Source organism: Lycium barbarum, chromosome 12, assembly GCF_019175385.1.
Source record: "Lycium barbarum isolate Lr01 chromosome 12, ASM1917538v2, whole genome shotgun sequence".
Lineage (NCBI taxonomy): Eukaryota > Viridiplantae > Streptophyta > Magnoliopsida > Solanales > Solanaceae > Lycium > Lycium barbarum.
In genome coordinates, this window is record NC_083348.1 from 100,813,291 (window position 1) to 100,836,726 (window position 23,436).

The following is a 23,436-nucleotide window of genomic DNA, read 5'->3' on the forward strand; positions in this document are numbered from 1 at the left end:
GCCTTATCATGTTACCGAAAGTTAATTCTCCTCAGCAATTCTCTGACATCATACCTATTAGCCTATGTAATGTATTCAGTAAGATTATTGCTAAGCTGATAAATGCTAGGCTGAGCACTATCTTGCCTAGAATTATCTCTCTTAATCAAAGTGGCTTTGTCAAGGGAAGGGCTATAAATAAGAACATATTGTTGACTCAAGAGATTGTGCATAACATTAACAAACCTAGAAAAGGGATGAATGTTGTGATTAAATTGGATATGTCCAAAGCTTATGACAGAGTATCTTGGCCATTCCTATGCTTCATGCTTAGACAACTTGGTTTTAAGGAAGAGTGGGTTGACTTAATTTACAGATTTATCTCCAACAATTGGTACTCCCTGATTGTAAATGGAAGCAGACATGGGTTCTTCAAATCTGAACGGGGACTGAGGCAGGGTGACCCTTTATCACCCTCTTTATTCATACTCAGTGCCGAGCTTCTTTCTCAGATGCTAAATGAGCTCCACGACAACAACAGATTCAGAGGTTACTATATGAACAACCAAGGGCCTCAGGTTACTCGTCTTTCATTTGCTGATGATACCATCATTTTCTGTAGTGGAATTAAGCAGTCTCTCAAACTTGTCCTGGATACTTTGGAAACTTATGAGAAAATTAGTGGACAGCTTATCAATAAAAATAAAAGTTGCTTTGTTATGGCTCCTAAAACTGCTCATAGTACTATCACTAGAGTTGGGAGAATATTGGGCATGCGACAGGGCAAATTGCCTATACAGTATTTGGGTTGTCCTATTTACAAAGGAAGAAAAACTCTTTCTATCTTCTCTGACATGGTGAACAAGGTTATTAACAAGATTAAAGGGTGGCACTTGAAATTTCTTTCAACGGGAGGTAGGGCTGTGCTTATTAAGCATGTCTTACTTGCTCTCAATACTCATACACTTGCCGCTATTCAACCCCTTAAGGGAACCTTGGAGATAATTGAAAAGTATTTAGCCAAGTTTTTCTGGTCAGGAAATACCAATGGTGAGAGACATCATTGGGTCTCTTGGGAGAAGCTTTGCTCCCCATACAAGGAAGGAGGGATTAGTTTTAGGAGTTTGGTGGATATTTGTAATGCCTTCAATGCAAAGCATTGGTGGAAATTCAGAACTACTAACTCTCTGTGGTCCCAGTTCATGAGATATAAATATTGCAGTGAGACCAATCCTATCTGCGTAGAATGGAAGAAAGGGCAGTCCCATTGCTGGAAAGATATGTGCTCTATTAAAAACAGTGTGTAAAGTAACATACTTTGGAAAATTGGGAAAGGAAATGTAAGTTTTTGGTTTGATAATTGGTCTCCTCTTGGACCTCTCCATACTAACATGCATGATGAGATTAATATTGATGATATCAAGCTGAATGAAGTGTTCAAAGATGATCGATGGGACTGGTCTGTGCTACAGATTCAACCTATTGATACCGTTAAGGAGACTCTTTCTACTATGCATAGCAATCTACAACATGAGATTGAAGACACTCCTATTTGGACTGGTACCACAACTGGGAAGTTCACTGTTGCCAGTGCCTGAGGACTAACTAGAAAGAAGAATGATATATGTTCATTTGATGCCAATATTTGGCATAAAGATGTGCCTTTCAAAATGTCCTTCATGGCATGGAGAGCTATACATAATAGAGTGTCTACTAATGATAAAGTCAACAGACTGGGTATTGATAATGATATCATGTGTAGCTGTTGCAAAGGCAATGGTATTATCCCAGGCCAGGAAACTGCCAACCATTTGTTCTATGATGGACAATATGCTCAAAGGATATGGGGCCATTTTGTTGGCAATCTAGGTATAGATTACAGAAACACTAATTTGAGGACTCTTCTTCTCAGATGTTGGAATCACAAGGCCAAGAATCCCATTGCTTCCTACATTCATAAAGCTCTTCCTACTATCATTATTTGGGAGCTATGGAGATCCAGATGTAGCTCGAAATTTGATATGGAAAATCCCTCTTTTCAAAGATCTAAGGATTTTATTTCTTTTAACATTTCTCAATTGATTAGAACTCAATTCAAGAAGATAGATAGTGGAAACACATGGGAAGAAATTTGCACTCTCTATGAAGTTTCTATGAATGTTAATAGCTTTATTGTGGTGACATGGCTCAAACCTCCCTTACCATCTGTGAAACTTAACAGTGATGGGTCATGTATTAATGGAAAGTGTGGAGGAGGTGGAGTGGTAAGGAACTGGAAAGGTAAACTCATTATGGCCTACTCTATATCTTTGGGACAGGGCACAAGCAGTGAAGCAGAAGCTGGTGCCCTCTTATTTGGGCTTGACTGGTGCATCAACAATGGTTTTAATTCGATCGTAGGGGAGACCGACTCTCTATTGCTCCAAAACTCTATAAGGGGTACTTGGGAAATTCCTTGGAAGATCAAGGATACAGTGGATAAAATAAGGATACTAGTAAATAGTCATGATATTAGCACAAGACATTGCTACAGAGAAGCAAACAAAGTTGCTGATAGATTGGCTGCTCAAAGTCACAGCCAAGATGGACTATGTATATTCAATACTTTTGCTAGCCTACCTGAACAAATTAGGGGCCTTTTAAACACGGATAGATGGAACTTACCTTCAATTAGAGTCAAGAAGAAAAATGCAAGGATGCTCACCTATGATCCACCTTGAATGTTTCCAGCTTTATTGTCACTTTGCTACTGCCTTTTGCGAATGGCTTTTTAGCTTGTAAACTTGGTTCTTCAATGTCTTATCTTGTAGTAAAAGGTCAGGTCCGACCCCCCTTTTACATGATTATTCTCAAGTGGCAATAAAGTGTTTTTACTAAAAAAAAAAAAAAGAATAGAAGAGGAAGAGAATTAAGAGGGGCAATTAAGAGAGTAATGTTTTATTTTTGATTATAGCAAACTATTTTTTGAATGAGAAAAAAACTCTAAAAAACATAAATGTCAATGAAGACCATATAGAGGTGCCACATAGGATTGACTATTCCTAACTTTATATTATATATAGATTTAAATGACTATGACTTGAGGCTTGGGGCTTGCGAGTGTTACGTACCCTGCCGGTATCTGTTTGTCTAATAATGTTTGTAGACATTTTTGACATAAATATAGGAATTTGATAGATACCAAATAGTTGGCTAATATAAGTCATGCATCCACTCTCGTAATACATCCTACGTTATTTTGATTTACGCGGTAGTATTTCATTACACCTAATTTATTTGACTGGCTTTAGATTCATCCCGTTCTTTATGACTTGAAACCTACTACTATATGATTATGAGGCACTGTTAATACTGATTAGATTTGAAATTCTCATTTATAGATATTATGGTTTAAATTCAAATAAGCTACAATTGAGTTAATTTGAAAAGGGTTAATTTAATTTCGAAAAGGTACTTTGAGGTAACTTATAAGTTCCATACAACACAGTCTAAGAAAATTTTACACAATTAAGTCACATTTACCTGTAAATATCCTTTGAGAGATATGCCAATGTAAAAAATAAGGTGTATATAACTTAAACTTATTTGAATCTATAGATCAAACATTGTGGAGAAATTTTTGGTGTATATATGCAACTTATTGAATGCTAATAAATCGCATGTCAAATGGCATTTATAAATCGCATGTCAAACGGCATTTATAAATCGCATTTGTTAGACGACTTAAAAATTGCGTTTATTTGCTACTTATAAATGCTTATCAATCGTATGTCAGGGGCATTTATAAATTGCATTTGTCAGACGCGACTTATAAATCACGTTTATTAGATGCCACTTATAAATCTCACTTATCAGTGCGCTTATAAAGCACGTGTTTGCCAAACACAACTTATAGAAATTTTAGGAAAAATGAAAAAAAAAAATGCAAAAAACAAGTTAAACAGATGATTAAAAAAAACTCAAATTTATAAAAATTTCAAATAAACACCACCCAAAGTATGAAATACTAACTAGTAATAATGTAGTACCAATTTTTTATTTTTTTTTGTTGACCAGTGAATGGCCAGCTAGCGCCCGTGGTGTGGCCTCCACCAATAATAGGACAAGCCTATTGGTGCTGTCTAATCCCATATAATTTTATATAGGCAGCAAATTAATTTAAACTAGTTTTTTACTAACGACAAAAATAACGAACTCTTCTAATTTTGCCCTTCTTTCTATAAACAAGTCTTTTTTTTTCATTGATAACCCTGAATTGTTCAATCATTGCAGCACTTACATTATTTTAAAACATTGGAATTACTTTTAAATTGCATTTCGTTTCACTTCAGTTTTCCAATCACAAGTTTTGCTTTGTCAGAAGAGGCAAGAAGCTAACCTTTCGATTCTTTGCATGTGAAGCGTGAAAGTGTTTTTGTCCTGTTTTGATTTTTTTTTTCTTTTAGGAAAAGAAATAAGTTGAATTTATTTTTTCATTATTTTCTTAAAGCTGTTTTTATTATTTAAGTTTTTTTGTAGGGAAATGGGGAGGTAGTTACAAGGTGGGGAATCGAGTTCAAGTAGCCGACCAGCTAAGGTACTAAGGTTTAGTGTTTGAGGAAATTGTTTAGGCAGATTAAATGTTATGATTTTGTTATTTCAAAATGAAAAAAAAAATTGTTTAAATTTGGTTTCACTTTTTCTACCGACCTAAATTTAAAAAAAAAAAAACCTATAACGAGTCTATCACCTATCTTAAATGGGATATTTGGTGCGTGGATATTTTGGGATTATGGAAGAAATAGAATATTTGGGATTATGATTCCTTCGATAATTAATGTTCTTTTACTAGAGAAAAATATACTTGAAAAGACAAATTATATTGTTTTACTGAGATAAAAGAAAATATATTTATATAAGGTGGAATTATTCTACGATTTACACTATGAAGTCGTTCTTCAATTTAGACCTAATTGACTTAAGTGTCAAAACATTTTATACCATATTTAACCTATAAACAAAGTGAAAACCATTTCTTTTTCATTTTTTGTATTCCATAGGGCCATAAGGGTAGGGGAAGAGAAAATTGGAAAGGAGATTACAACGTTGGGATTCGAACACTCACCAACAAGGTGAAAATTCAGGTAGCCAATCAACTAAGCTACTAAGTGAAAACCATTTGGAAATTCAAAACTTAGATGAATTTTGTCATGCCACCATTTGAAATTTTGAAGGGAGAACACGCACAAAAGGTCCTCCTCTAGGACATTTTTTTTTTTTTGTTCAAACTTAAGTTTCAATATTCAGCACAAAAAAATTATCTTAATATTGGAATTATGATTTTAAAACAATGGATGCGAAATACCATCGCAGCCACTACTATTTTGTGATAGTAGCGCAAATGTAATATAAATATATAAAAATTCTAAAATAACACATTTTTTTATGTTTATACATAGTCTTTACAAATGATACTGGAGGTGGAAAGCCATTTTAAAAAGTAAATTCTCTTCTTTAACAATTCCAATTATTCCTGCAAGGATGCTTTGGGAAAAATATCTTGAGAAGCTTCTTTTGGAAATAATTATTGATGAAGTATCCTAAAATGAAAAGAAAATGTGCTTGGATAATAATTCTCTTGAAAGTTACTGCCTATCCATTTTATATTCTTTCTTTTTTGGTGGAACATACATTTTATTTTTATACAATCCCTTTTGAGACGGAACTAAATAAACTTAATCGGGGTGTTTGAATTGGCTTTTTAAAAGTAACTTACTCTTTCCGTTCATTTTTACTTTTCATGTTTTGACTTTTCACGCTGTTTAAGAAACAATGATCAAGGTAGGTATTTTACCACAATACCCCTATTACATGGTGTATAATTGTATTGAAGTTGGGAAAATGATTTGAAATGAGTAATAAATGCTAAGGGTAAAATAAAAATTTTGATATGTGAAAATTGACAAGTAAAAATAAAAATCTATAAAGAGAATAGTGGATAAGTAAAAGTGAACACGAGGAGTATAAGCCAAAAACTATCATTAGTTAAAAATACCCAATTTTTGACTTTTGACTTATTTTTATATATTTTTGCCTAAAAATAAGTGTTAAGAACACTTTTTATCTTTCTTAAACACATCAGTCAAAATATAGAAAAGAGCTTAAAAATCAATAACACTTAAAATAAAAGTACTCTCTCCGGATAAAAAAAAGAGTTCGCTTAGCCTTTTTTTCTTGGATTAAAAAAAAAGTTCACTTAGCAAATCAAGAAAAAATTAACCTTGTTTTACCATATTTGCCCTTATTAAGTGTTATATGATCAAATTTCAATGCCTATTTAATTAGGGGTAGTTTAGTCAAATTATTTATTTTTATCTAAGAGTTAATATTTTCTTAAGGGGTGTACAAATGATTAAGTAGATTTTTTTTTTTTTTTTATCCGGAGGGAGTAAATCCAAACGCCATTTATTCTTGTCAAATTAGCAAACATTTCCGAATTACTGTATATTTTTTACTCTCTTTACGAGTATCTTTTTTCCTAAAATTTACCGAGCTGTATTTCTATTTCTGAAAAATTAATGTACTACCTACTCTGGAGTTCAAAAACACCCAAAATACGAGAGACATGACTAACACAACTCACGGTTTTGTATAATCTACACATCAAATTCTGATTGAGGTAACCCTTTTTTTCCCAACTCTTATCATTTTCGATTTTGTTCTCATTATGCATCTTGAATTGTTCGAATCGGATCTGTGAAACCCAGTTGGAAAAAGATTCGATCCATAGGTCCATGTTCCTTGTTGTTAGTGTTATAATCAATCAAGATTGCACATTTCTAAGTTCAATTGAGAAAAATGCATATCACAGTGGACAAGAATTGAGTTTAGGGTTGAGAAATTTGTGTTTGGCAAGTGAACTCATTTAGGATTGGGTTTTGTACTGGGATTTTGATTGAATGGTTGAAATAGCGGAATCTTCGGAATCTGGGTCGGGGTTATTGAACTCGACTCTAGTAAAAATTGGGTGTTTGGCTGAAGAGGATAATTGTCACAGGCAAGTTAGCAGCTTTGGAAGTAGTGGGTCCAGGAATACAAGCCCATTAGGGCGTATATGCTCAAGAAACACGAGCCCTTCAAGGCAGAAAGTGGTTAAGACGAAACCGAGGGGGTTGGATGAAGAGACAGTAACCACTTTTGTTAAAGCTGTTCAACCAGATGTTCAAATGGAAGATAATATCTGGCCGATGCTCCCAGAAGATTTGCTGAATGAAATCTTAGCTAGAGTTCCACCATTCATGATATTTCGTCTCCGATCTGTTTGTAAAAGGTGGAATTCAATTTTGCAAGATCATAGCTTTTTGAAGTTTCACTCGCAAGTGCCATCCCATGGACCTTGCCTTCTCACGTTTTGGAAGAATTCACAGACCCCTCAGTGTTCCGTATTTAGCTTGCCACTGAAACAGTGGTTTAGAATACCATTCACTTTCTTACCGCAGTGGGCATTTTGGCTAGTTGGTTCTTCAGGTGGTCTTGTTTGTTTCTCTGGATTAGATGGGTTGACATTCAAAACTTTAGTTTGTAATCCCTTGACACAGACTTGGAGGACATTGCCTAGCATGCATTATAATCAGCAGAGGCAGTTGATTATGGTTGTTGATAGAAAGGATAGGTCGTTTAAAATTATTGCCACCAGTGATATATATGGTGACAAGTCTTTGCCAACGGAGGTATATGAATCAAAGATCGATAAATGGTCGCTTCACCAGACAATGCCTGCTGTAAATCTTTGCTCCTCCAAGATGGCATTTTGTGATTCAAGGCTGTATTTGGAAACTCTCTCCCCTCTTGGTTTGATGATGTATCGGCTCGATACAGGGCAGTGGGAACACATCCCTGCTAAGTTCCCACGCTCATTGTTGGATGGGTACCTAGTTGCTGGCACTCATAAACGCCTATTTCTGGTTGGAAGGATAGGGCTCTATAGTACTCTTCAAAATATGAGGATATGGGAACTAGATCACAAAAAAGTTGTCTGGGTTGAGATAAGCAGGATGCCTCCAAGGTACTTTCGTGCACTTTTAAGACTATCTGCTGAAAGATTTGAATGCTTTGGACAGGATAATCTAATATGCTTCACATCGTGGAACCAAGGAAAAGGTCTTCTTTATGATGTCGATAAGAAGGTGTGGTCTTGGATTGCCGGGTGTGCTCTTCAATCATATAATAGCCAAGTCTGCTTCTATGAGCCAAGATTTGATGCTTCAATATACTAAACTAGTGCTTAGCTTAAATTTCCAACATACTTTTTACCAGGGGACATTAGCTATCTGGATGATTTAGCTATCTCGGTTCCTTCAATTCCCGTACTGCCTGCTGTTCACCGCTGAACTTTCCTTAGGATCGATTCTCAAGCTTAAATTTAATCCGTCGTAATCTATCTGGTAAAAGTTTCGAACTCGTGTGCTTATTCCCCTAATGAGCTGAAGTGATTTGGATAAAGGTTTCCTTCTGCACATTAATGGCTGAGTGTCATTCAAGGAGGAAGAAGTTAAAAACATTTCCTTGCTTGGACGAGGGTTCATGCAGACCTGAGTGTCGGGAATCTTTGTGAGATGACCGTGAGGATGGACAATTCGGGAGTATGGATGTAAGATAAAGTTTTGTTTCCAGCTTATGTACATTGATTTTCTCTTTGTAAGTAATTAGCACATTCTTGTTGCGTTTCCTAACTGAAGTAACAAAAGATGTCTCTTTATCTTACATCTCAGCTCTTTTTTTTTTTGAAAGGATATATCTCAGCTCTTCCTTATCTCACAACTATCAAAAACTGCTTTAATATACACTTTCATGTTGATTTAGCTATAGGATTGTTAGACATTGCATGCTAGTTATTATTTTTCTTTTTTGAGAAAGGTAACAGCATTGCATGGTAGTTATTCAGATCCACTTATCTTTTGTGCAGGATTGATGTTTATAAGGGTTTGCTGCTGTCTTAATTATGTTACGTATTTCTTATATTTTGAAATTGTGCCTTTCTTAGTGTGTCATTATCAGTAACACACTAGGTTTAAATGGGTAACTCTCTTGTGCTTGTCTTTGTTGCTCTGCTATTTCTATGGTTGATACTTCATTTTTCCCCATGTTCATTCTTAGCTTCATCTTGCGCTTGCTAAGATGCTTACTATAGGGTATATATGAAACATTATTTGTCCCACTTAGATAGCATTTTGTCGGTATAACATGAAGTTTAAATGGGTAACTCTCTTTTGTCTTTGTTGCTATGCTCTTTAGTGATTGATGCTTCATTTTCCCCCATGTTCATCCTTAACTTCATGCACTTGCTGAGACACTTACTGGAGGGTATATATGAAATAATACTTGTCCCACTCAGACATCGTTTTGTCCCAATGCGTAACCCTAGTGAGTTGATGAACTGTATTCTTGTATTTTGATGTATTATCCTTCCTATTTCATGTTCAGTTGAACATTCTTGGCGAAGCATGTTGTTGAATCTACTGGCTAGGAGTAGCATCTCTTCATAGCTTCTTTTTTTTTTTGATGAAGTAATTAAAATGTATTAGAATGGCATCAAGAAGATGCAGAGGTTACAACTAAACATAGATCTGCTTCAAACAAGAATTAACATGAAGCGAGCTGAGCAAAAATTTGTAAACCAGTCAAAAGATCCAAAAAGATATCCCCTAAGACCCTACTGTGCTAGAGTTAGGGAGCTAACAAAATCCAAAAAATTATCCACACTGTTTACAGGGGAGAAAAAGTGCCAACTGAAAAGAGTAACTAAACATCTAGCCTTAATGATACTTATGGAAGTTGATATTCCATCAAAACATCTGCAGTTTCTCTCTTTCCAAATTCTCCAAAAGATTGCTGCTGGGATCATCCTCCAGATCATTTTGATGGTCTTGTCAACTCTCCAGCATATCCAGCTAACATAAGCATCTTTGATGGAAAAGGGCATCACCCATTGGAGGCCAAACAAAGAGAAGAAGAAATGCCATATGTTAGCTGTTATGGGGCAATGCAAAAAAAGATGATTGACACTCTCATTGTCTTGTTTGCAGAAAAAACATCTATTGATGAGAATGATGCCCCTTTTCCTGAGATTGTCTTGAGTAAGGCAAGCCTTATGAAGGGCTATCCAGGTAAAACAGGAGACCCTAAGAGGTTGTCTTGTCCTCCAAATATGTTTCCGGGGAAAATCTTCAAGGATGCCATTCTGGGCACACCCAAACTTGTAACTTTGTTTCACAGTGTAGACCCCTTGCTTGGTGCTGCCCCAAAGTAATCTATCTGAGATTTGTGCATCTAAGTTGCATTCTTCAAGTGTCTGTAGCAGAAGAAGAAGTTCATTAATTTCCCAATCATTCAGGTTCCTTCTGAAGATTGGGCTCCAAGTATTGTGCAACTGTTGCTTCCTTGTTGGTAGATATTGGTAGCTATCTGGAACAGCCTAGGAAAGGATTCCTTCAGAGTAGTGTCCCAATCCATTTGTCTAACCAGAATCTTATCTTGATTCCATTACCAGCTTTGAAAAAGACTTTCTGGAAAAAATCATCCTGAAAACTGCTAATGTGTTTCCAGACTCCTACACCATGAGGTTCTGTACTCTTCTTTGGGCTCCAATGGTCATGAGATCCATGCTTTGCTTTGATGATGTCCCTCCAATACCCTGCCTCATTCTGCCCATATCTCCAAAGCCACTTCATAAGCAAACTTTTGCTATGCAGCTTTAGGTCTCTAATTCCCAACCCCCCTTGAGCCTTGGGTAGAATAACTTTCTGCCATTTCACCAGAGAGAACTTATGAGTTTGGCTGTTACCTTCCCACAAGAATTTTCTCCTTAACCTGTCTATCTGCTTCAGGACTGAACCTAGCAAAGGAAATAAAGACATAAAATATGTAGGAATACTATCCAACCGCCTTTTCTCCCTCCCTTATTTTTCCTTCAATGCATTTGTAGTACCTTGGAAACTAGGCCAAGTATAAGTTAAGAGGGTGCAAAATTGTGTCAATCTCTGTCAAATGCATAATCTTCTGCTGGAATCCATATTTGCAAGTTACAGAGGATGAACAAATAGAAGAAAAAAAACTAATCCTGCTAAGCTTACAGGGATCCTATGGTTTCTGTGAATAATTCAGCTTCATCAACATACTTTTATACTTTTCTTTACACCAAAAGTGAAATAACAAAATATATTTCATCTTAATCTTCTGTAATGAGCTGCGTCTGTCTTCAAAACTCCTTGTGTTTCTCTCTTTCCATACTGTCCGCCAAATGCATGCTGGGATAATTTTTCACCATTTCTTCTGTCTCACACTGCCACTTGCATTGTCCCAGCAACTCAAGAGCTCCTTTGTAGTCCTAGGCATACACCATTTGAGTCAAACCATGCTAAGAAACAGCTGCCATAGTTGATCAGAAACCTTACACTTACAGTGTAAAAATAGTTGACTGCTACTCTCTGTTTCAGCTTGACACTGACAAGTGCTGGAGAACATACAAATACCCCTTTTCTTCAATTATCCTGAATAACACAAGTTTGCTTAGCCACCAACCAAGTGAAATAGGCCACTTTCTGAGCACATGGTCAATATTCTTTTTGTATTATCTTTTACATAGATCATAACTATCAACATGCCAAGTCATGTTTTAAGCACTAGTATGAAGTTGCTAATTGTTACTGGCCAAATAAGAAAACTTGAACTTCTGAGGACAATTAATTTTCCAAATCCAGGTCTAAGTAAATTTACATAAGGGTGGTTCCTTGAAGGGTAACGGTTCCTTGAAGGGTAACAGAAAGGAACGTCAAATAATGAGAAGATTGGGAATTAGGGCCTAGGGGGGTTCCAAGAATTTTTCATCAATCTCTTACATTGAAATAGTTTTAATCTGATCAAAATTTCTATTCTGTAAGAGTAATAATATCAGCAACAGTAAGTTCATCAAGTTTCCAATCAGGATCTCTGGATCCATAACTGTAGTTTCTCCGTATATTCGACATTCCACTTTATTCCTCACTTAAATCTCATCCATCATCCTTATCTTATCAAGTATTGCAGTCGGTACTTTGCAACTACCAGTCTCATCTGTCATATTGTTTGCTTATAAGCTTCTGCCTTTTGTGGAGACGAGTTCTAAAAGTTGCTGATTGTGTGTGAAAGTCAAAAGAAGCAATTTTTCTTGTTTCAGTTCTAATGTTTCTACTAGAAACCTCTGGAATAGAAATAGAGATAGGAATAGCTAGCTTCATAGCTATGATGCCATTCCTATTTGTTGGGGAGACTTCTGTGTTGTCTGTTGACAGGCATGTTCTGTCTGCACAAAGCTGATCGTGTTTAGATGAACCTTGAATTGCCTTTAGCCAGTAGAAAAGTGGAGAAATGAGTCTGTCCCTTAGATAGTCCACTGTAGTCCCTGGCCTTGGTTATCGATTGCCATGTCGTGGCTAGTCCCTTCTCTATCACAGAGGCAAGATCGATCATGTACTAGATTCGTGAAGATGCAGATGATAGTTGGAGTCTGTTTAAACGTGATATTTCCTTGTTTCTCTGTTGCATTGTTTTCAGCTTAATTCCTGGAGTTAGGCTAAGGCTGCTTTATGAGATAGCTAAGAAGGGATATGTGTTCCTTTCTCTCTCTTGCATAGCTTGGGAGCCTCAATCTGAGCTTTCTTTCCATCTCTACACGCCGTTTTAAGTCCTGAGCCTGTCGCTCGTGGGACTTTGAAATGGATTTTGGAGTTTATTACTACTAACATTCTCTAGAAAGATAGTGTTAATATGGACTTTTATATGGTTAGAGATAGTGGCAGAGCCACCCTTGTCCAAGGGACGCCAATTTATCCTCTTCTTTGGAAAAATACACTGTATTGATAGTTAATTTTCTTAATGTTCTTTGTACTTTAACTCATCTTTGTGAAAAATTTGGCTCCGCCACTGGTTACAGAAGCAAAAATTTACCAGTTATGTGCAGGTCCCTTTGGTAGCAAGATTTCGAATTCTAAAATCCGCAGCTCCCTGTCAATTAAAGCGGATGATACTTGTGAAGTGGTGATTTATCAACTAAAAGTAATCATTGTCAGTAAAGAAGCATTATTAAAGAAAAAGTAAGGAGCTAGTACAATGTTATCAAGAGAGAATCTTTTTTAGGGATGTAGAAACAATAATTTCTTGATCATATTGAATACAAACATCGATTAGCCGTTCTTTTTAGTAGTGAGAACATGGATGTATCCTCATTAAAGTACTCAAAAAACTTGTGGCAAACTTGCCGGAAAAGAATAGTTTACATTTAATTGTGAAGATATTTTGCCTAGGAATCCTCTGCTCTAGAGCATCGAGCAGTCAATTTTTTTTTGGTAATTAAAAAACTTTATTGACCAAGATTTTTTTTGTTTTTTTGTTTTTTTGGTGTAAATTGGACAGGTTGTCACATTCTACAAAATTTATTTACGTTTAGTTTGTTTAGAATCTATTTTACTCGCCATGTTAAAAAACTGACAATTGGTTAAGATAAATAGGGAGACAAGGGCTTTGGTACTCGTAACCTTACCCATCCTACACGTGGCTAATCCTTACCTATGGGATTTAATTATCTCCTAATTGGCCTAATTTCGTACGAGCAAATACAAAACCTCCTCATGTAGTTTATCGTATCTTAATTTGTCATTTCTTGATGCTGGTCTGTCAAATATGTCTATCTAATGTTTTGTGAATGTTGGAGTTGAAGTCTGTACATTAATAGTGTATAAATTTTCTACTTCATTAGGATAAATTAATCTATAATAGGTATGCTCGATTTAATGTATATAAATTAAGTAGTAAAAAATGTGTTGATTTCCGTTAAGACCCTGCAGTTCCCGCAAAACACAGCAAGTGGAACCAGCGGGGAAGAAGGCAAGGAAACCGAATAGGAGCAGAAACACAGTTTTCAAGGGAAACCGACAAGGATGCTCATATTTGATCTTTGGATTTGAGTTAAATAAAATAGTAACAGTTATGGGTAATAATTTTTTACACCATCAGTGCTAATTAAATTAGTTATAATACGTTACTTATCATTTACTACTAAATATAATCACCTGCAATGATCCTTAAGTGACATGATTATGATTATGTAAATGCTTTTTAATCGTTAGTGCGTAAAACTAGATACCTTGTACTTATTAATTCCATTCATATTAACATCACTAGCCCAATATGGAAGAAAACACTGGCGCCCAAATGGCATCCAAGGCAGGTAAATACTAGTAATTGTTTATGGTTCTACTGTAGAACTTGTACACACTGTTTTACTTTACCAAAGATGGTGCAAAGAATCTGTGACTCATGTTAAAGTACATAATACATTTACTGATAATAATTCACTCTCCGTTATCTACTGATGATTTGCATGGCGGGTGTGGAAGTATAACAGCTCATCATCTCATATAAATTACTGACAAATTGTGTGTAAAGTTTTTTTAAAAAAAACTATGACTTGTTTAAAATATTTGATGAGTTGAGATTTCCCAAGTAACGCAGAAGTCGGGCCGGGTTGATATTAGAATAAGACAGGTGTCGGAATCCTAACTTTGACTCAAGTTTGATTTTTTAAACTCTATATAATCCCACATTATGCTTCTTCCACTATACTACTCATTACTCCCTCTCTATTGATGAGGAAAAAGAGAAAATTAATCTATGCTTCTTAAGAAATAATGGTGTCACTTAGTTTCATTCGGTTGGTACTCGTGGCTTTGCTCGTCCTACATCAGCTCTCATCAGCTCATGCTCTGTTTGGTAAATAGTCTTCAATTCGTACATATTCTCAATAGCTAATGATAAATCATTTACCTATTTTGTCCCCTGTCTTTAGGAAAGCTAAGGAAGAAAGAGTGGCTAGAGTTTACCACTATTCGAAAAGATCATGTATGTATATATAAGAAAGTTTCATCTCCTATTGATTTCCACTTATAGTAGTTATTCTAAGTAGTACCACCATATTTCCTTTTGAAATTTATGTAGGATTCTGTTTCTGTGGATGGTATCATTGGCTCTGGTGGAGGAATTAGAAAAATGCTGGTGTATCAATTTTCCGGTAAGGTTGTGAAACAAGAGCATATGGCTTATGGAAGAGCCTCTCACATGAATGCTGATCAGGTTCTAATCTCTCACTTTCAAGTTCAGGAGTTAAAAAATATGAAGTAAATACATGCAAAGAAACCAAGAGAGTTCAACATGTATTATATATGCATAAAAAATAATTTTAACGTTATATATACATTGTAATTTTTCGTCCTCCACCCCGGCTCCGGCCACAGGGGAACAAATAGACACACAAAGCTTAAAAGATGCTAGCATCCACGCTCTAATTCACGGGCACACACAAGTACTGATCAGTCTGCTCTCACAGTTTATTAAATGGATTTAACTTAATTACCTGCAAACATAAAGAATAATATAATACTAGCAGGTAACATGCCTTCATTACTTTCAGGATATTAAGGTAGTTTGATAGAGTAGAAATTCTTTTACAATAGATAAAGTTTAAACTCCAACTTTTCTATATCACCGTAGAAATTAACATGCTCGTTGTAATTTCACCGGTTCCAATAGGCCGTTTATCCCTTTTCAGGAAATCAACCTATTACATTGCAATTATAAATATTCAATTGACTTTTAACAGCTGATTGTGATTTTTAGCGGATAAAATTTAAACTCTAATGTTATACATGAACCACATAATTGTAGATAGAGACGCTCGAGTTTGTACGTAACTTAGTACGAAGTATAACTTAATATTTATACATGCTAGAAACTTGTAGAAAGGTATCACCTACTAGTAATTTTTATCTCTGTTGAGATTTGAACCTGATTCCGTAGATTTGCACAATTCATCGACCACTACACCTTTGGATGTAGCATCACCCTTTTCGTCCACTTGTCTACTAATAAAGTGAATTTACGCTAGGTGGATAGCCAAATATTCGAGAAGAACACACGAAATTCCCAGGGCACAGTCCACTTTCCAGATCAACAGAATCATGAAAGAAGTAAGAAAGAAGAATCAAAGGAGTATGTTCATGCAGAAGATGAAGTAGCAAAGCTTATGAGCAGAGACTACAGTGAAAGAAGTGGACCTCGCCGCAAGCCGCCCATCAACAATCACAAGCCTACAGACTAATCATAACCTATGTTGCTCGGACTCTTTAAAAATGGTGTCAGGTGCGTGTTGGATCCTCCCAAAATAGTGCATTTTGAAGGATCCGTCACGAGTGTGATGGTAATATTGGAGAGTCCCAGCAACATAGATCACAATATCAATAAAACTTTATACTGACCTAGTGACAGTATTACATTTTGATATAGTAGTAGTAGCTTTGTAGCAGTATTCAGATTTGGGCCTCACAATTTTGCCCCCTACAAGTGAAGGCCCAAAAAATTATACCTTAATTAGGATCAAATAGTGATAAAATTACTGTTCTTGGTTTTCTTTTTTGGTCATGAGAACAGTAAATAGAAGTATTGTCTCTAGTGATTCTACCTTGACTGGAATGTCACTGGCGGCCGAATCATGTTTGTTATTGTACATTTGTTTTCTTTCTTTCTTTCTTTATATATATCACTCCATTAAATTCCGTTTAACTTGTATATGGTGGTAACTTATTAAGAGGGAATTTGAGGAATAGATAGTCAAATAAATTATTTTCTGGCATTCTTCTCTTCCATTTTCTAAGTTAAATATTTTAATTAAGAATTTATGATTGGTTCTCTTTATGGTCAAGGGGAATTGCATTATTTCCTTTTAATTAATGTTCAACCAATTGTCAAAACTAATCTAATGCATGACATAAACTGTTGGATACAATTATTCTTTTTTCAAACAGACACAAGCAAGCAACAACTAAATTAAGTTTCTCTAACATGTTAGTATTTTCTAACATGCTAGTATTGTAGTATTTGGATGACCAGTTCAGGAAAAGGAGGAGCGTAAGCCAATACGCACGTGACGGCATCAAAAACAGTATTTATGAAATGATTTTTGGGGACCAATTCTTGGCACAACCACAAAACCAACCAAAGGAATATTAATTTTACTTCAATTTGCAATCTGGCAGGACCCTTTCTAGGTCACTTCAAACCTAAGTAACATTGATCTGCTTTGAGAAGTGGTCTTTGGGACCCACATTGCCCCATATACTTATATGATGCCAATGATTCAAGTATCAATTTAAGAATATACTCTAGTTGGTGATTTTTTCTTATCAATTTAAGTTTTGATAATAAAACTCGCATAACTATAAGTGTAGATAAAGATGTAGTAGAATTACACCCAAATTGAATCAAACAAGTCCCTGTTAAAAAAATGAAGATTAAAGTCTATTGCTCCAGGATGTTTACATCAAACCAATAAATATAAGAGATACATCTTGCATATACAATTTTTAACACTCAACCATGTTTGAATAATTACACCCCCTCCCCCCGCTCGGTTCATTTTTACTTGTCACGTTCCACTTCTCAAGAGTCAATTTGACTAATCTTCGAAGCTAAATTGAATTAGATTAATTCAATAGCCTATAATTAAAATTACATATTGAAAAATTATACGAAAAAATACATTAAATTGCAATTTTTCTCATATTAATATAATAAAAAAATACATCTTAAAACGTTGATTAAACGTGACAAGTAAAAGTGAAATATATATTTTTTGCTCTGACTTATTAATGCTTAAATTTAATTACGTCTTTAATAAGGAGAAAGAAAGCAAGTAACTAAAAACTAGGAGGCGACCAAAATGGGGGTCGCAGTGGTACATTGAAAAATCAAAGAAAGACAAACATGGAAACTAGGCAACTCCAAAGGCGGACTCGTCCAAGTTGACTCAACCCCCTAACATACGGGCTCATTAATGTGTCCTTTAGCCACCGAAATCTAGTGGGTTTATTTTTTTATTTTATTTTATAATACTAAACCCATTCACTAACATTTGTTCCTTCTAAAGTAAAAAGCCGCGTGCATTTGCTTTTTCCATTATTCCTTTGCACCAAAAAGGATCTAAATCCACAATTGGTAGCACAGTTTCTTTGTCATACAGTAGTTGGTTTTGATGGAAACCCAATTTTCTCCTTTTGTACCTGCTCTTTAGGTATGCCTTTTTCATCCAGATTCTTGATTTTCATTCTCTGCTTATTCAGTTACATGTACTCTTCTTATGAATTTTTTATTTATGGGGTTAGGGGAAAATTCCTAACTTTCGCGTATTTGCTAGATCAGTGAAATGGGGTCTTAATAGTATCTTTATTTTGTGATGGTACTGGTAGAAAGAGGAGAATGAAAAAGAATTGTTTGATCTAGTCGTTTACTATAATCTTCAGACTGCAGGCTTTCTTGAAAACTGTTTTTTCTTTGTTTGTGTCTCATGAAATAAAGTAAATAAGACATTATCCAATTTGTCTCTTGTGCAGACAAGAAATTATGGTATGTAAGGGTAAGTAGTAGTCTTGAATCTTTGTTTTCACAAGATTTCAGAGCGTTTTCCACACGGAAAGTCAATGGTATATTTTGACCACTGTGTTGGAGCTACAATCTTTTGTTATATGTGCTAATGTGGGTCTCTTTGTGGTCTTACACTGTTAGATGCCATCAAATAAGTTTGAAATTCACCACCAATAAATGTATCTTATGCAAAGCCAAATTTTCGGATTAGCTTACCTGATATTCTTTTGTTCTTTCTTTTCATAGATATGCTTTTTCTTTCTTTTCATAGATATGCTTTTTCTTATCCGTGAAACATTAATTAGCTTTTAATCAACTAGTTCCAAAGGAATGATACTATCAGTGTACTGTTCATCCTTCTAGGGATTTTCCCCAAAACAAAGAATAACAAATAGTCACATTCACAATTCTTAGGTCACCGCCAAAAGGAATAGGTTTGTCCGAAATTTGTCTTTAGCTGCTTTTGACATGATTCTCGGGGGGGGGGGGGGGGGGGGGGAGGGTATTTCCTTGCTGATTCAATTGACAATGTATATACTTTTTGCTAAACAAAAACACATATTCCTACTGATTCAATTGTGCTCTCCACTTACCAATTTATTGATAACGCGTAATATTTCTTCCTTCTGCCAATATCATCAAGAACCATATGTGCTGCTAAGTTTTATGTTTTTCTTATTTCAACATTTAATTTGGAGAAAGGTACACTATTTCACTTCCAAATGGATATTTACCTTTGTTATGACAGCCAAGCTCCATCCTGGTCTTACAACATGGTCAAATTTCTTGCTTTTGGGAAAAGATTGAAGAATGGTTCATAAAGCTGATTTAGTTATTATTGGCATCTGTGTCGGTGTGGCTTTTGGAATTCTCATTGCATCACTTGTGTTTTTTGGAATTCGGTGGTACACAAGGCGTGTTCATCTTCAGCACCATGCAAATGAGCGAAGTGTAGCAACTCTTCCAATACGGACAAATGGACATGAAACAAGCGTTGACTTTAGTGCATCTCTGTCGAATTCTGTAGCTATTAAGACATCAGGGTTTCCTGCCACAAATTCACAGCACAGTTGGTGGAGTCACCCTAGTAAAGATCAATTTGCTTCAGCATCTGGAATACCAAGATACTCTTACAAGTATGTAATCTATAGCTCTAAAGGGATATTAATATCTTTTTTCTTTTTTTGGGGGGGGGGGGGGGGGATTACCTTGTGGAGTCAACATCTTTTCAGAATGCAGTGGAATTTATTATCTGTTGTTGTGTTTTTTTTTTTTTCGTTCCAACTAATGAAAGTATTGGTCCTTCAAAAAGACATAATGTGTTAGACAGTCAGGTTTGAAGAATGCCTTGGAGATGCAATTGGCAATTTTTCTTCGCATTGTGAAAATAAGCTTTTTGTTGGATACATTTGTCTCTATGAATTCCACATTAAACTGCTTAACACTGCCAACTACTTGGGCTGATCTTTTGTGGGACCCCAGGGACATTCAAAAAGCTACCCAGAACTTCACAACCATCCTGGGAGAGGGCTCTTTTGGCCCAGTATACAAAGCTACAATGCCTGCTGGTGGAGTAGTTGCCGTGAAAGTTCTTGGTACCAACTCAAAACAAGGAGAGAAGGAGTTCTTTACAGAGGTGTGGATTGCTCGTTTACTTTTTCCCAGGAAAATAGCAATATTGTGACTTTTATGAAGAATTATCCTGCTGCACGTTTCGTATGACATGACCTCATCCAACTGTGAAAAATAAAGTGGCTGTAAACTGTAACCGTATATCCCTTTTATTGAGATATATTTCCTTCCTTTACCATGCAAATGTCGTTTACATAAATCATGAATTTTGTTCGAGATATACAATATTTCACATTAGATGCATACGGTTACCCAAAAGTGGTCTATGAAACTCACAGGTTACCCCACTAATTGTCTTAGAATTTTGGTTGGATGAGAAGATTCTGTTACATGCATTAGAGGTAACCGTGGGTGAAGTTATAAAGATTTTGGGTTACTCTACTCATTACATATTCATTGCCTCAAGGTTTTGGATGAGACACTCAATTTCTTTCACCAGTGTTAATGAACTATATCAAATTTGTACGTTGGTCCTGGAAAATGATTTTATCATCTTGGCCCCTCTAAGAAATTAGCTCAGCATCTGCCACCTTATTTTAGGGATAAAAAGGGTTATCTCAAATGAATCTTTAATCTCATAAGGCGGAGATGATGTTACCTCACTTTAATGTAACTGGATGAGACTTGCAAGCTAGGGGCTCTAAGATGACGGTGAAACATGGATTTACTTGCGATGTCTTTAGGGAGAAATGCCTATGTAAATAAGGTAAAACAAAAGAGCAAAAAAGAGAAAAACTATCACATAGGTTCTGAAGGTCTTAGAGGTTCTTGGAAATATATTAACTCCCAACTCGCAAGTAGTATAATAATGCATCTTTATGCTCCTCTATTTGTACTTCTAGAGAAGGTGAACGTTCTCGATCAAGTTTTGATTTAAATGGGTCTTTTTGCAGGTAACACTTCTAGGTAGGCTTCATCATCGGAATTTGGTAAATTTGGTGGGCTATTGTGTGGATAAGGGACATCGCATGTTAATCTATGAATTCATGAGTAATGGAAGTTTGGCAAACCTTTTATACAGTAAGTGTATTGCTCCTTTTTATTGATAACATTACTTCTAAGTTCTAACGGGGACAACTATTGATGAGAAACTTCTAGACATCTTTCTCCTCCTAGTTTTAAGGCAGGTGTTTATTGGCATAAAAGATTGTTTTCTGGGTAGCTAAATTTAGAGGTGTAATTATCATTTGCGGAATAAGAGACATTTTTATTATTGGATAAATCTAAAGCATTCACTTATACTGAACCAAGAAGGGATTTGCAAAGGTGTGATTTTGAAATTTAAATCAAGTATCCCCAAAGTCAAGTAAACAAAAGATATAAAAAGAACGTTGAACAGTGACAACAGATTCTCATTGCTATAAAAAATCATCCTATTTCCTTAACCGAAATAAAAAAGGAGCTGGGCTTCCAGTGGTTGTTTTTTCTATCTCTCAGATTACTTAACCTCCAATTTGCCATCATTTTTGCCGCAACTATTAACAGCTTTATCCATCACTATATCTAATATATAAAATCAGAATTCTTTTTGTTGCAATTGGACTGCTAATTCCCGTAGAATCATCGGTTAAAAGAAAAGGAATCTGGAGTGGATGGTCAGTAAACAGAAAAGAATCTGAATGTTAATTGTCTCTATGGTCATACATTCAATGGAGCTTCTGTGTGATTTCTCTATTTTTTACCATTTTGTTGACTATGAAGAGGTGATGAAATTGTTTTGTTCTGCACATTTCAGGCGAGGAATACACCTTGAGTTGGGAAGACCGGTTGCAAATAGCCCTTGATGTTTCACATGGCGTTGAGTATCTCCACGATGGGGTAGGCTAGCTGACCAATTTACTTCCATTTTCCATGGTCACAAGACTGGTTACTTATTGTTGCTTCACATTTCTTCCAACAGGCAGTTCCCCCAGTGATACATCGTGATTTGAAGTCTGCCAATATATTGCTAGATCAATCTCTTAGAGCTAAGGTCTGTGGATTAGGTGTTTATATCATGCATAAGCGAATTAGCTGCCAGTGGATCACTAATAACTTACTTCCATTGCATATAAGCCGATATAGTTGTCTTTCCGAGTTTTTACCTCTTCCTTTATGACTAGGTTGCTGATTTTGGGCTGTCAAAGGAAGAGGTGTTTGATGGACGGAACTCAGGCCTTAAAGGTACATATGGCTACATAGATCCAATGTATATATCCACAAGCAAGTTTACAACAAAGAGCGACATATATAGCTTTGGCGTTATCCTTTTTGAACTGATTACAGCTATTCATCCACATCAGAACTTAATGGAATATGTAAATCTTGTAAGTTCTCAGATCACCTCAACGCAGATACTTCTTTTTTATGTTTTTGGATGCAAATTTTCAATTTTAAAAAATTGTTCTTGATTTTTTATCTACGAAGGCGGCTATGAGCTTTGATGGGGTTGACGAGATCCTGGACAAGAAACTTGTTGGGACATGCAGTTTAGAGCAAGTGAGAAGTCTCGCTGCAATTGCTCATAAATGCATACACAAAACTCCTAGAAAGCGTCCTTCCATGGGCGAAATTTCGCATGCAATACTGAAAATAAGACAGAGGCGCCTTGTCAAAGAAGATACCATGTCCTTTACCAGTTCAAGAATGGCAGATAGGATAGAAAATCAGCAGGTTGAATTAAGAAACATGGCCAGTATTAATGAGAGAGAAGCTGAATGACTATTTACAACCCTGAGCACTTTGTCTTTCATTGCTTGAGCTTATTTTTGCAGCATCAAAGATATAGGAAACCCATCAAAGCATCATGCAGAGTGTCGGGTTTTTTTTAATTTTTTTTATATGGTTTAAGTTATATACACTAACAAGGTAAAGGTTTTTTTATATGATTAATTTAATTTAACAAATTGTAACATGTTTTCATCTTTCCACCTTATTTAGTCACGCTTATTTAAAAAATTTCCTTTAGCAACTGATATTGTAAAAAAGGTTGTTCATGTAGCGGCTACCATGCTATATCCCTGTGTAAAGCACGAGCAATAATATCCGCACGTGGATTGCTACTTCCTTTCGTTCTTGTTTTTGCGTAAGTCACATTTGGGTCGGTATTTTGATGGTTATATTTAGTTCATTGAAATCGTTAACTAATGGTTAATTATTATTTCAAAATTACTCAACGTTTAACTGCATTTTAATGCAAAAATAAAGTTTGGATAAAAATTTCCTAATTAAATCACGAAAAAACTCTGTTTTTTATGGAGTTTGGTATAAAAAAAAATTAAAAATTATTATTATTACATAGGAGGAAGGGGAATGGAAAATGGAAAAGGGGATTACAAGTCGGGAAATTGCGCCCTCACC

The 23,436-nt window shown here is 35.6% G+C and overlaps 3 protein-coding genes and 1 long non-coding RNA gene across 5 annotated transcripts; all 4 read left to right on the forward strand.

Annotated features, from left to right (window-relative positions):
- Positions 1 to 1,649: 1,649 nt before the first annotated feature.
- LOC132624733 (uncharacterized) lies at positions 1,650 to 2,699 on the forward strand. The gene has a single exon (XM_060339464.1). It carries the CDS (start codon positions 1,650 to 1,652, stop codon positions 2,697 to 2,699), a length of 1,050 nt encoding a protein of 349 aa, XP_060195447.1.
- Positions 2,700 to 6,509: 3,810 nt separating this feature from the next.
- Positions 6,510 to 8,960, forward strand: LOC132622604 (F-box/kelch-repeat protein At5g15710). Its single transcript, XM_060337230.1, has one exon. It carries the CDS (start codon positions 6,918 to 6,920, stop codon positions 8,232 to 8,234), a length of 1,317 nt encoding a protein of 438 aa, XP_060193213.1. The 5' UTR covers positions 6,510 to 6,917; the 3' UTR covers positions 8,235 to 8,960.
- A 5,491-nt stretch (positions 8,961 to 14,451) lies between these two features.
- On the forward strand, positions 14,452 to 16,576 carry LOC132625059 (uncharacterized). The gene is made up of 3 exons (XR_009576629.1): positions 14,452 to 14,892; positions 14,989 to 15,123; positions 15,935 to 16,576. It is a non-coding gene; the product is annotated as an uncharacterized LOC132625059 (long non-coding RNA).
- A 1,355-nt stretch (positions 16,577 to 17,931) lies between these two features.
- LOC132621345 (calcium/calmodulin-regulated receptor-like kinase 2) lies at positions 17,932 to 23,143 on the forward strand. Of its 2 annotated transcripts, none has more exons than XM_060335572.1 (8): positions 17,932 to 18,115; positions 19,214 to 19,601; positions 19,948 to 20,101; positions 20,991 to 21,117; positions 21,833 to 21,915; positions 21,998 to 22,069; positions 22,200 to 22,403; positions 22,504 to 23,143. In XM_060335572.1, exons 2-8 carry the CDS (start codon positions 19,276 to 19,278, stop codon positions 22,795 to 22,797), a joined length of 1,260 nt encoding a protein of 419 aa, XP_060191555.1. In that variant the 5' UTR covers positions 17,932 to 18,115; positions 19,214 to 19,275; the 3' UTR covers positions 22,798 to 23,143. The 2 variants fall into 2 exon arrangements, with proteins under 2 accessions (XP_060191555.1, XP_060191556.1); XM_060335573.1 differs by lacking the exon at positions 17,932 to 18,115 and adding an exon at positions 18,194 to 18,457.
- Positions 23,144 to 23,436: the final 293 nt, after the last annotated feature.

What these genes read in the sequence shown, in the direction of transcription:
- LOC132624733 (XM_060339464.1), top strand. Translation starts at nt 1,650, where the DNA reads ATGTCCTTCATGGCATGGAGAGCTATACATAATAGAGTGTCTACTAAT.
- LOC132622604 (XM_060337230.1), top strand. Translation starts at nt 6,918, where the DNA reads ATGGTTGAAATAGCGGAATCTTCGGAATCTGGGTCGGGGTTATTGAAC.
- LOC132621345 (XM_060335572.1), top strand. Translation starts at nt 19,276, where the DNA reads ATGGTTCATAAAGCTGATTTAGTTATTATTGGCATCTGTGTCGGTGTG. An exon ending in AGAAGGAGTTCTTTACAGAG is followed by an intron (nt 20,102 to 20,990) that starts GTGTGGATTGCT and finishes GTCTTTTTGCAG; the next exon opens with GTAACACTTCTAGGTAGGCT. An exon ending in ATCAATCTCTTAGAGCTAAG is followed by an intron (nt 22,070 to 22,199) that starts GTCTGTGGATTA and finishes CTTTATGACTAG; the next exon opens with GTTGCTGATTTTGGGCTGTC.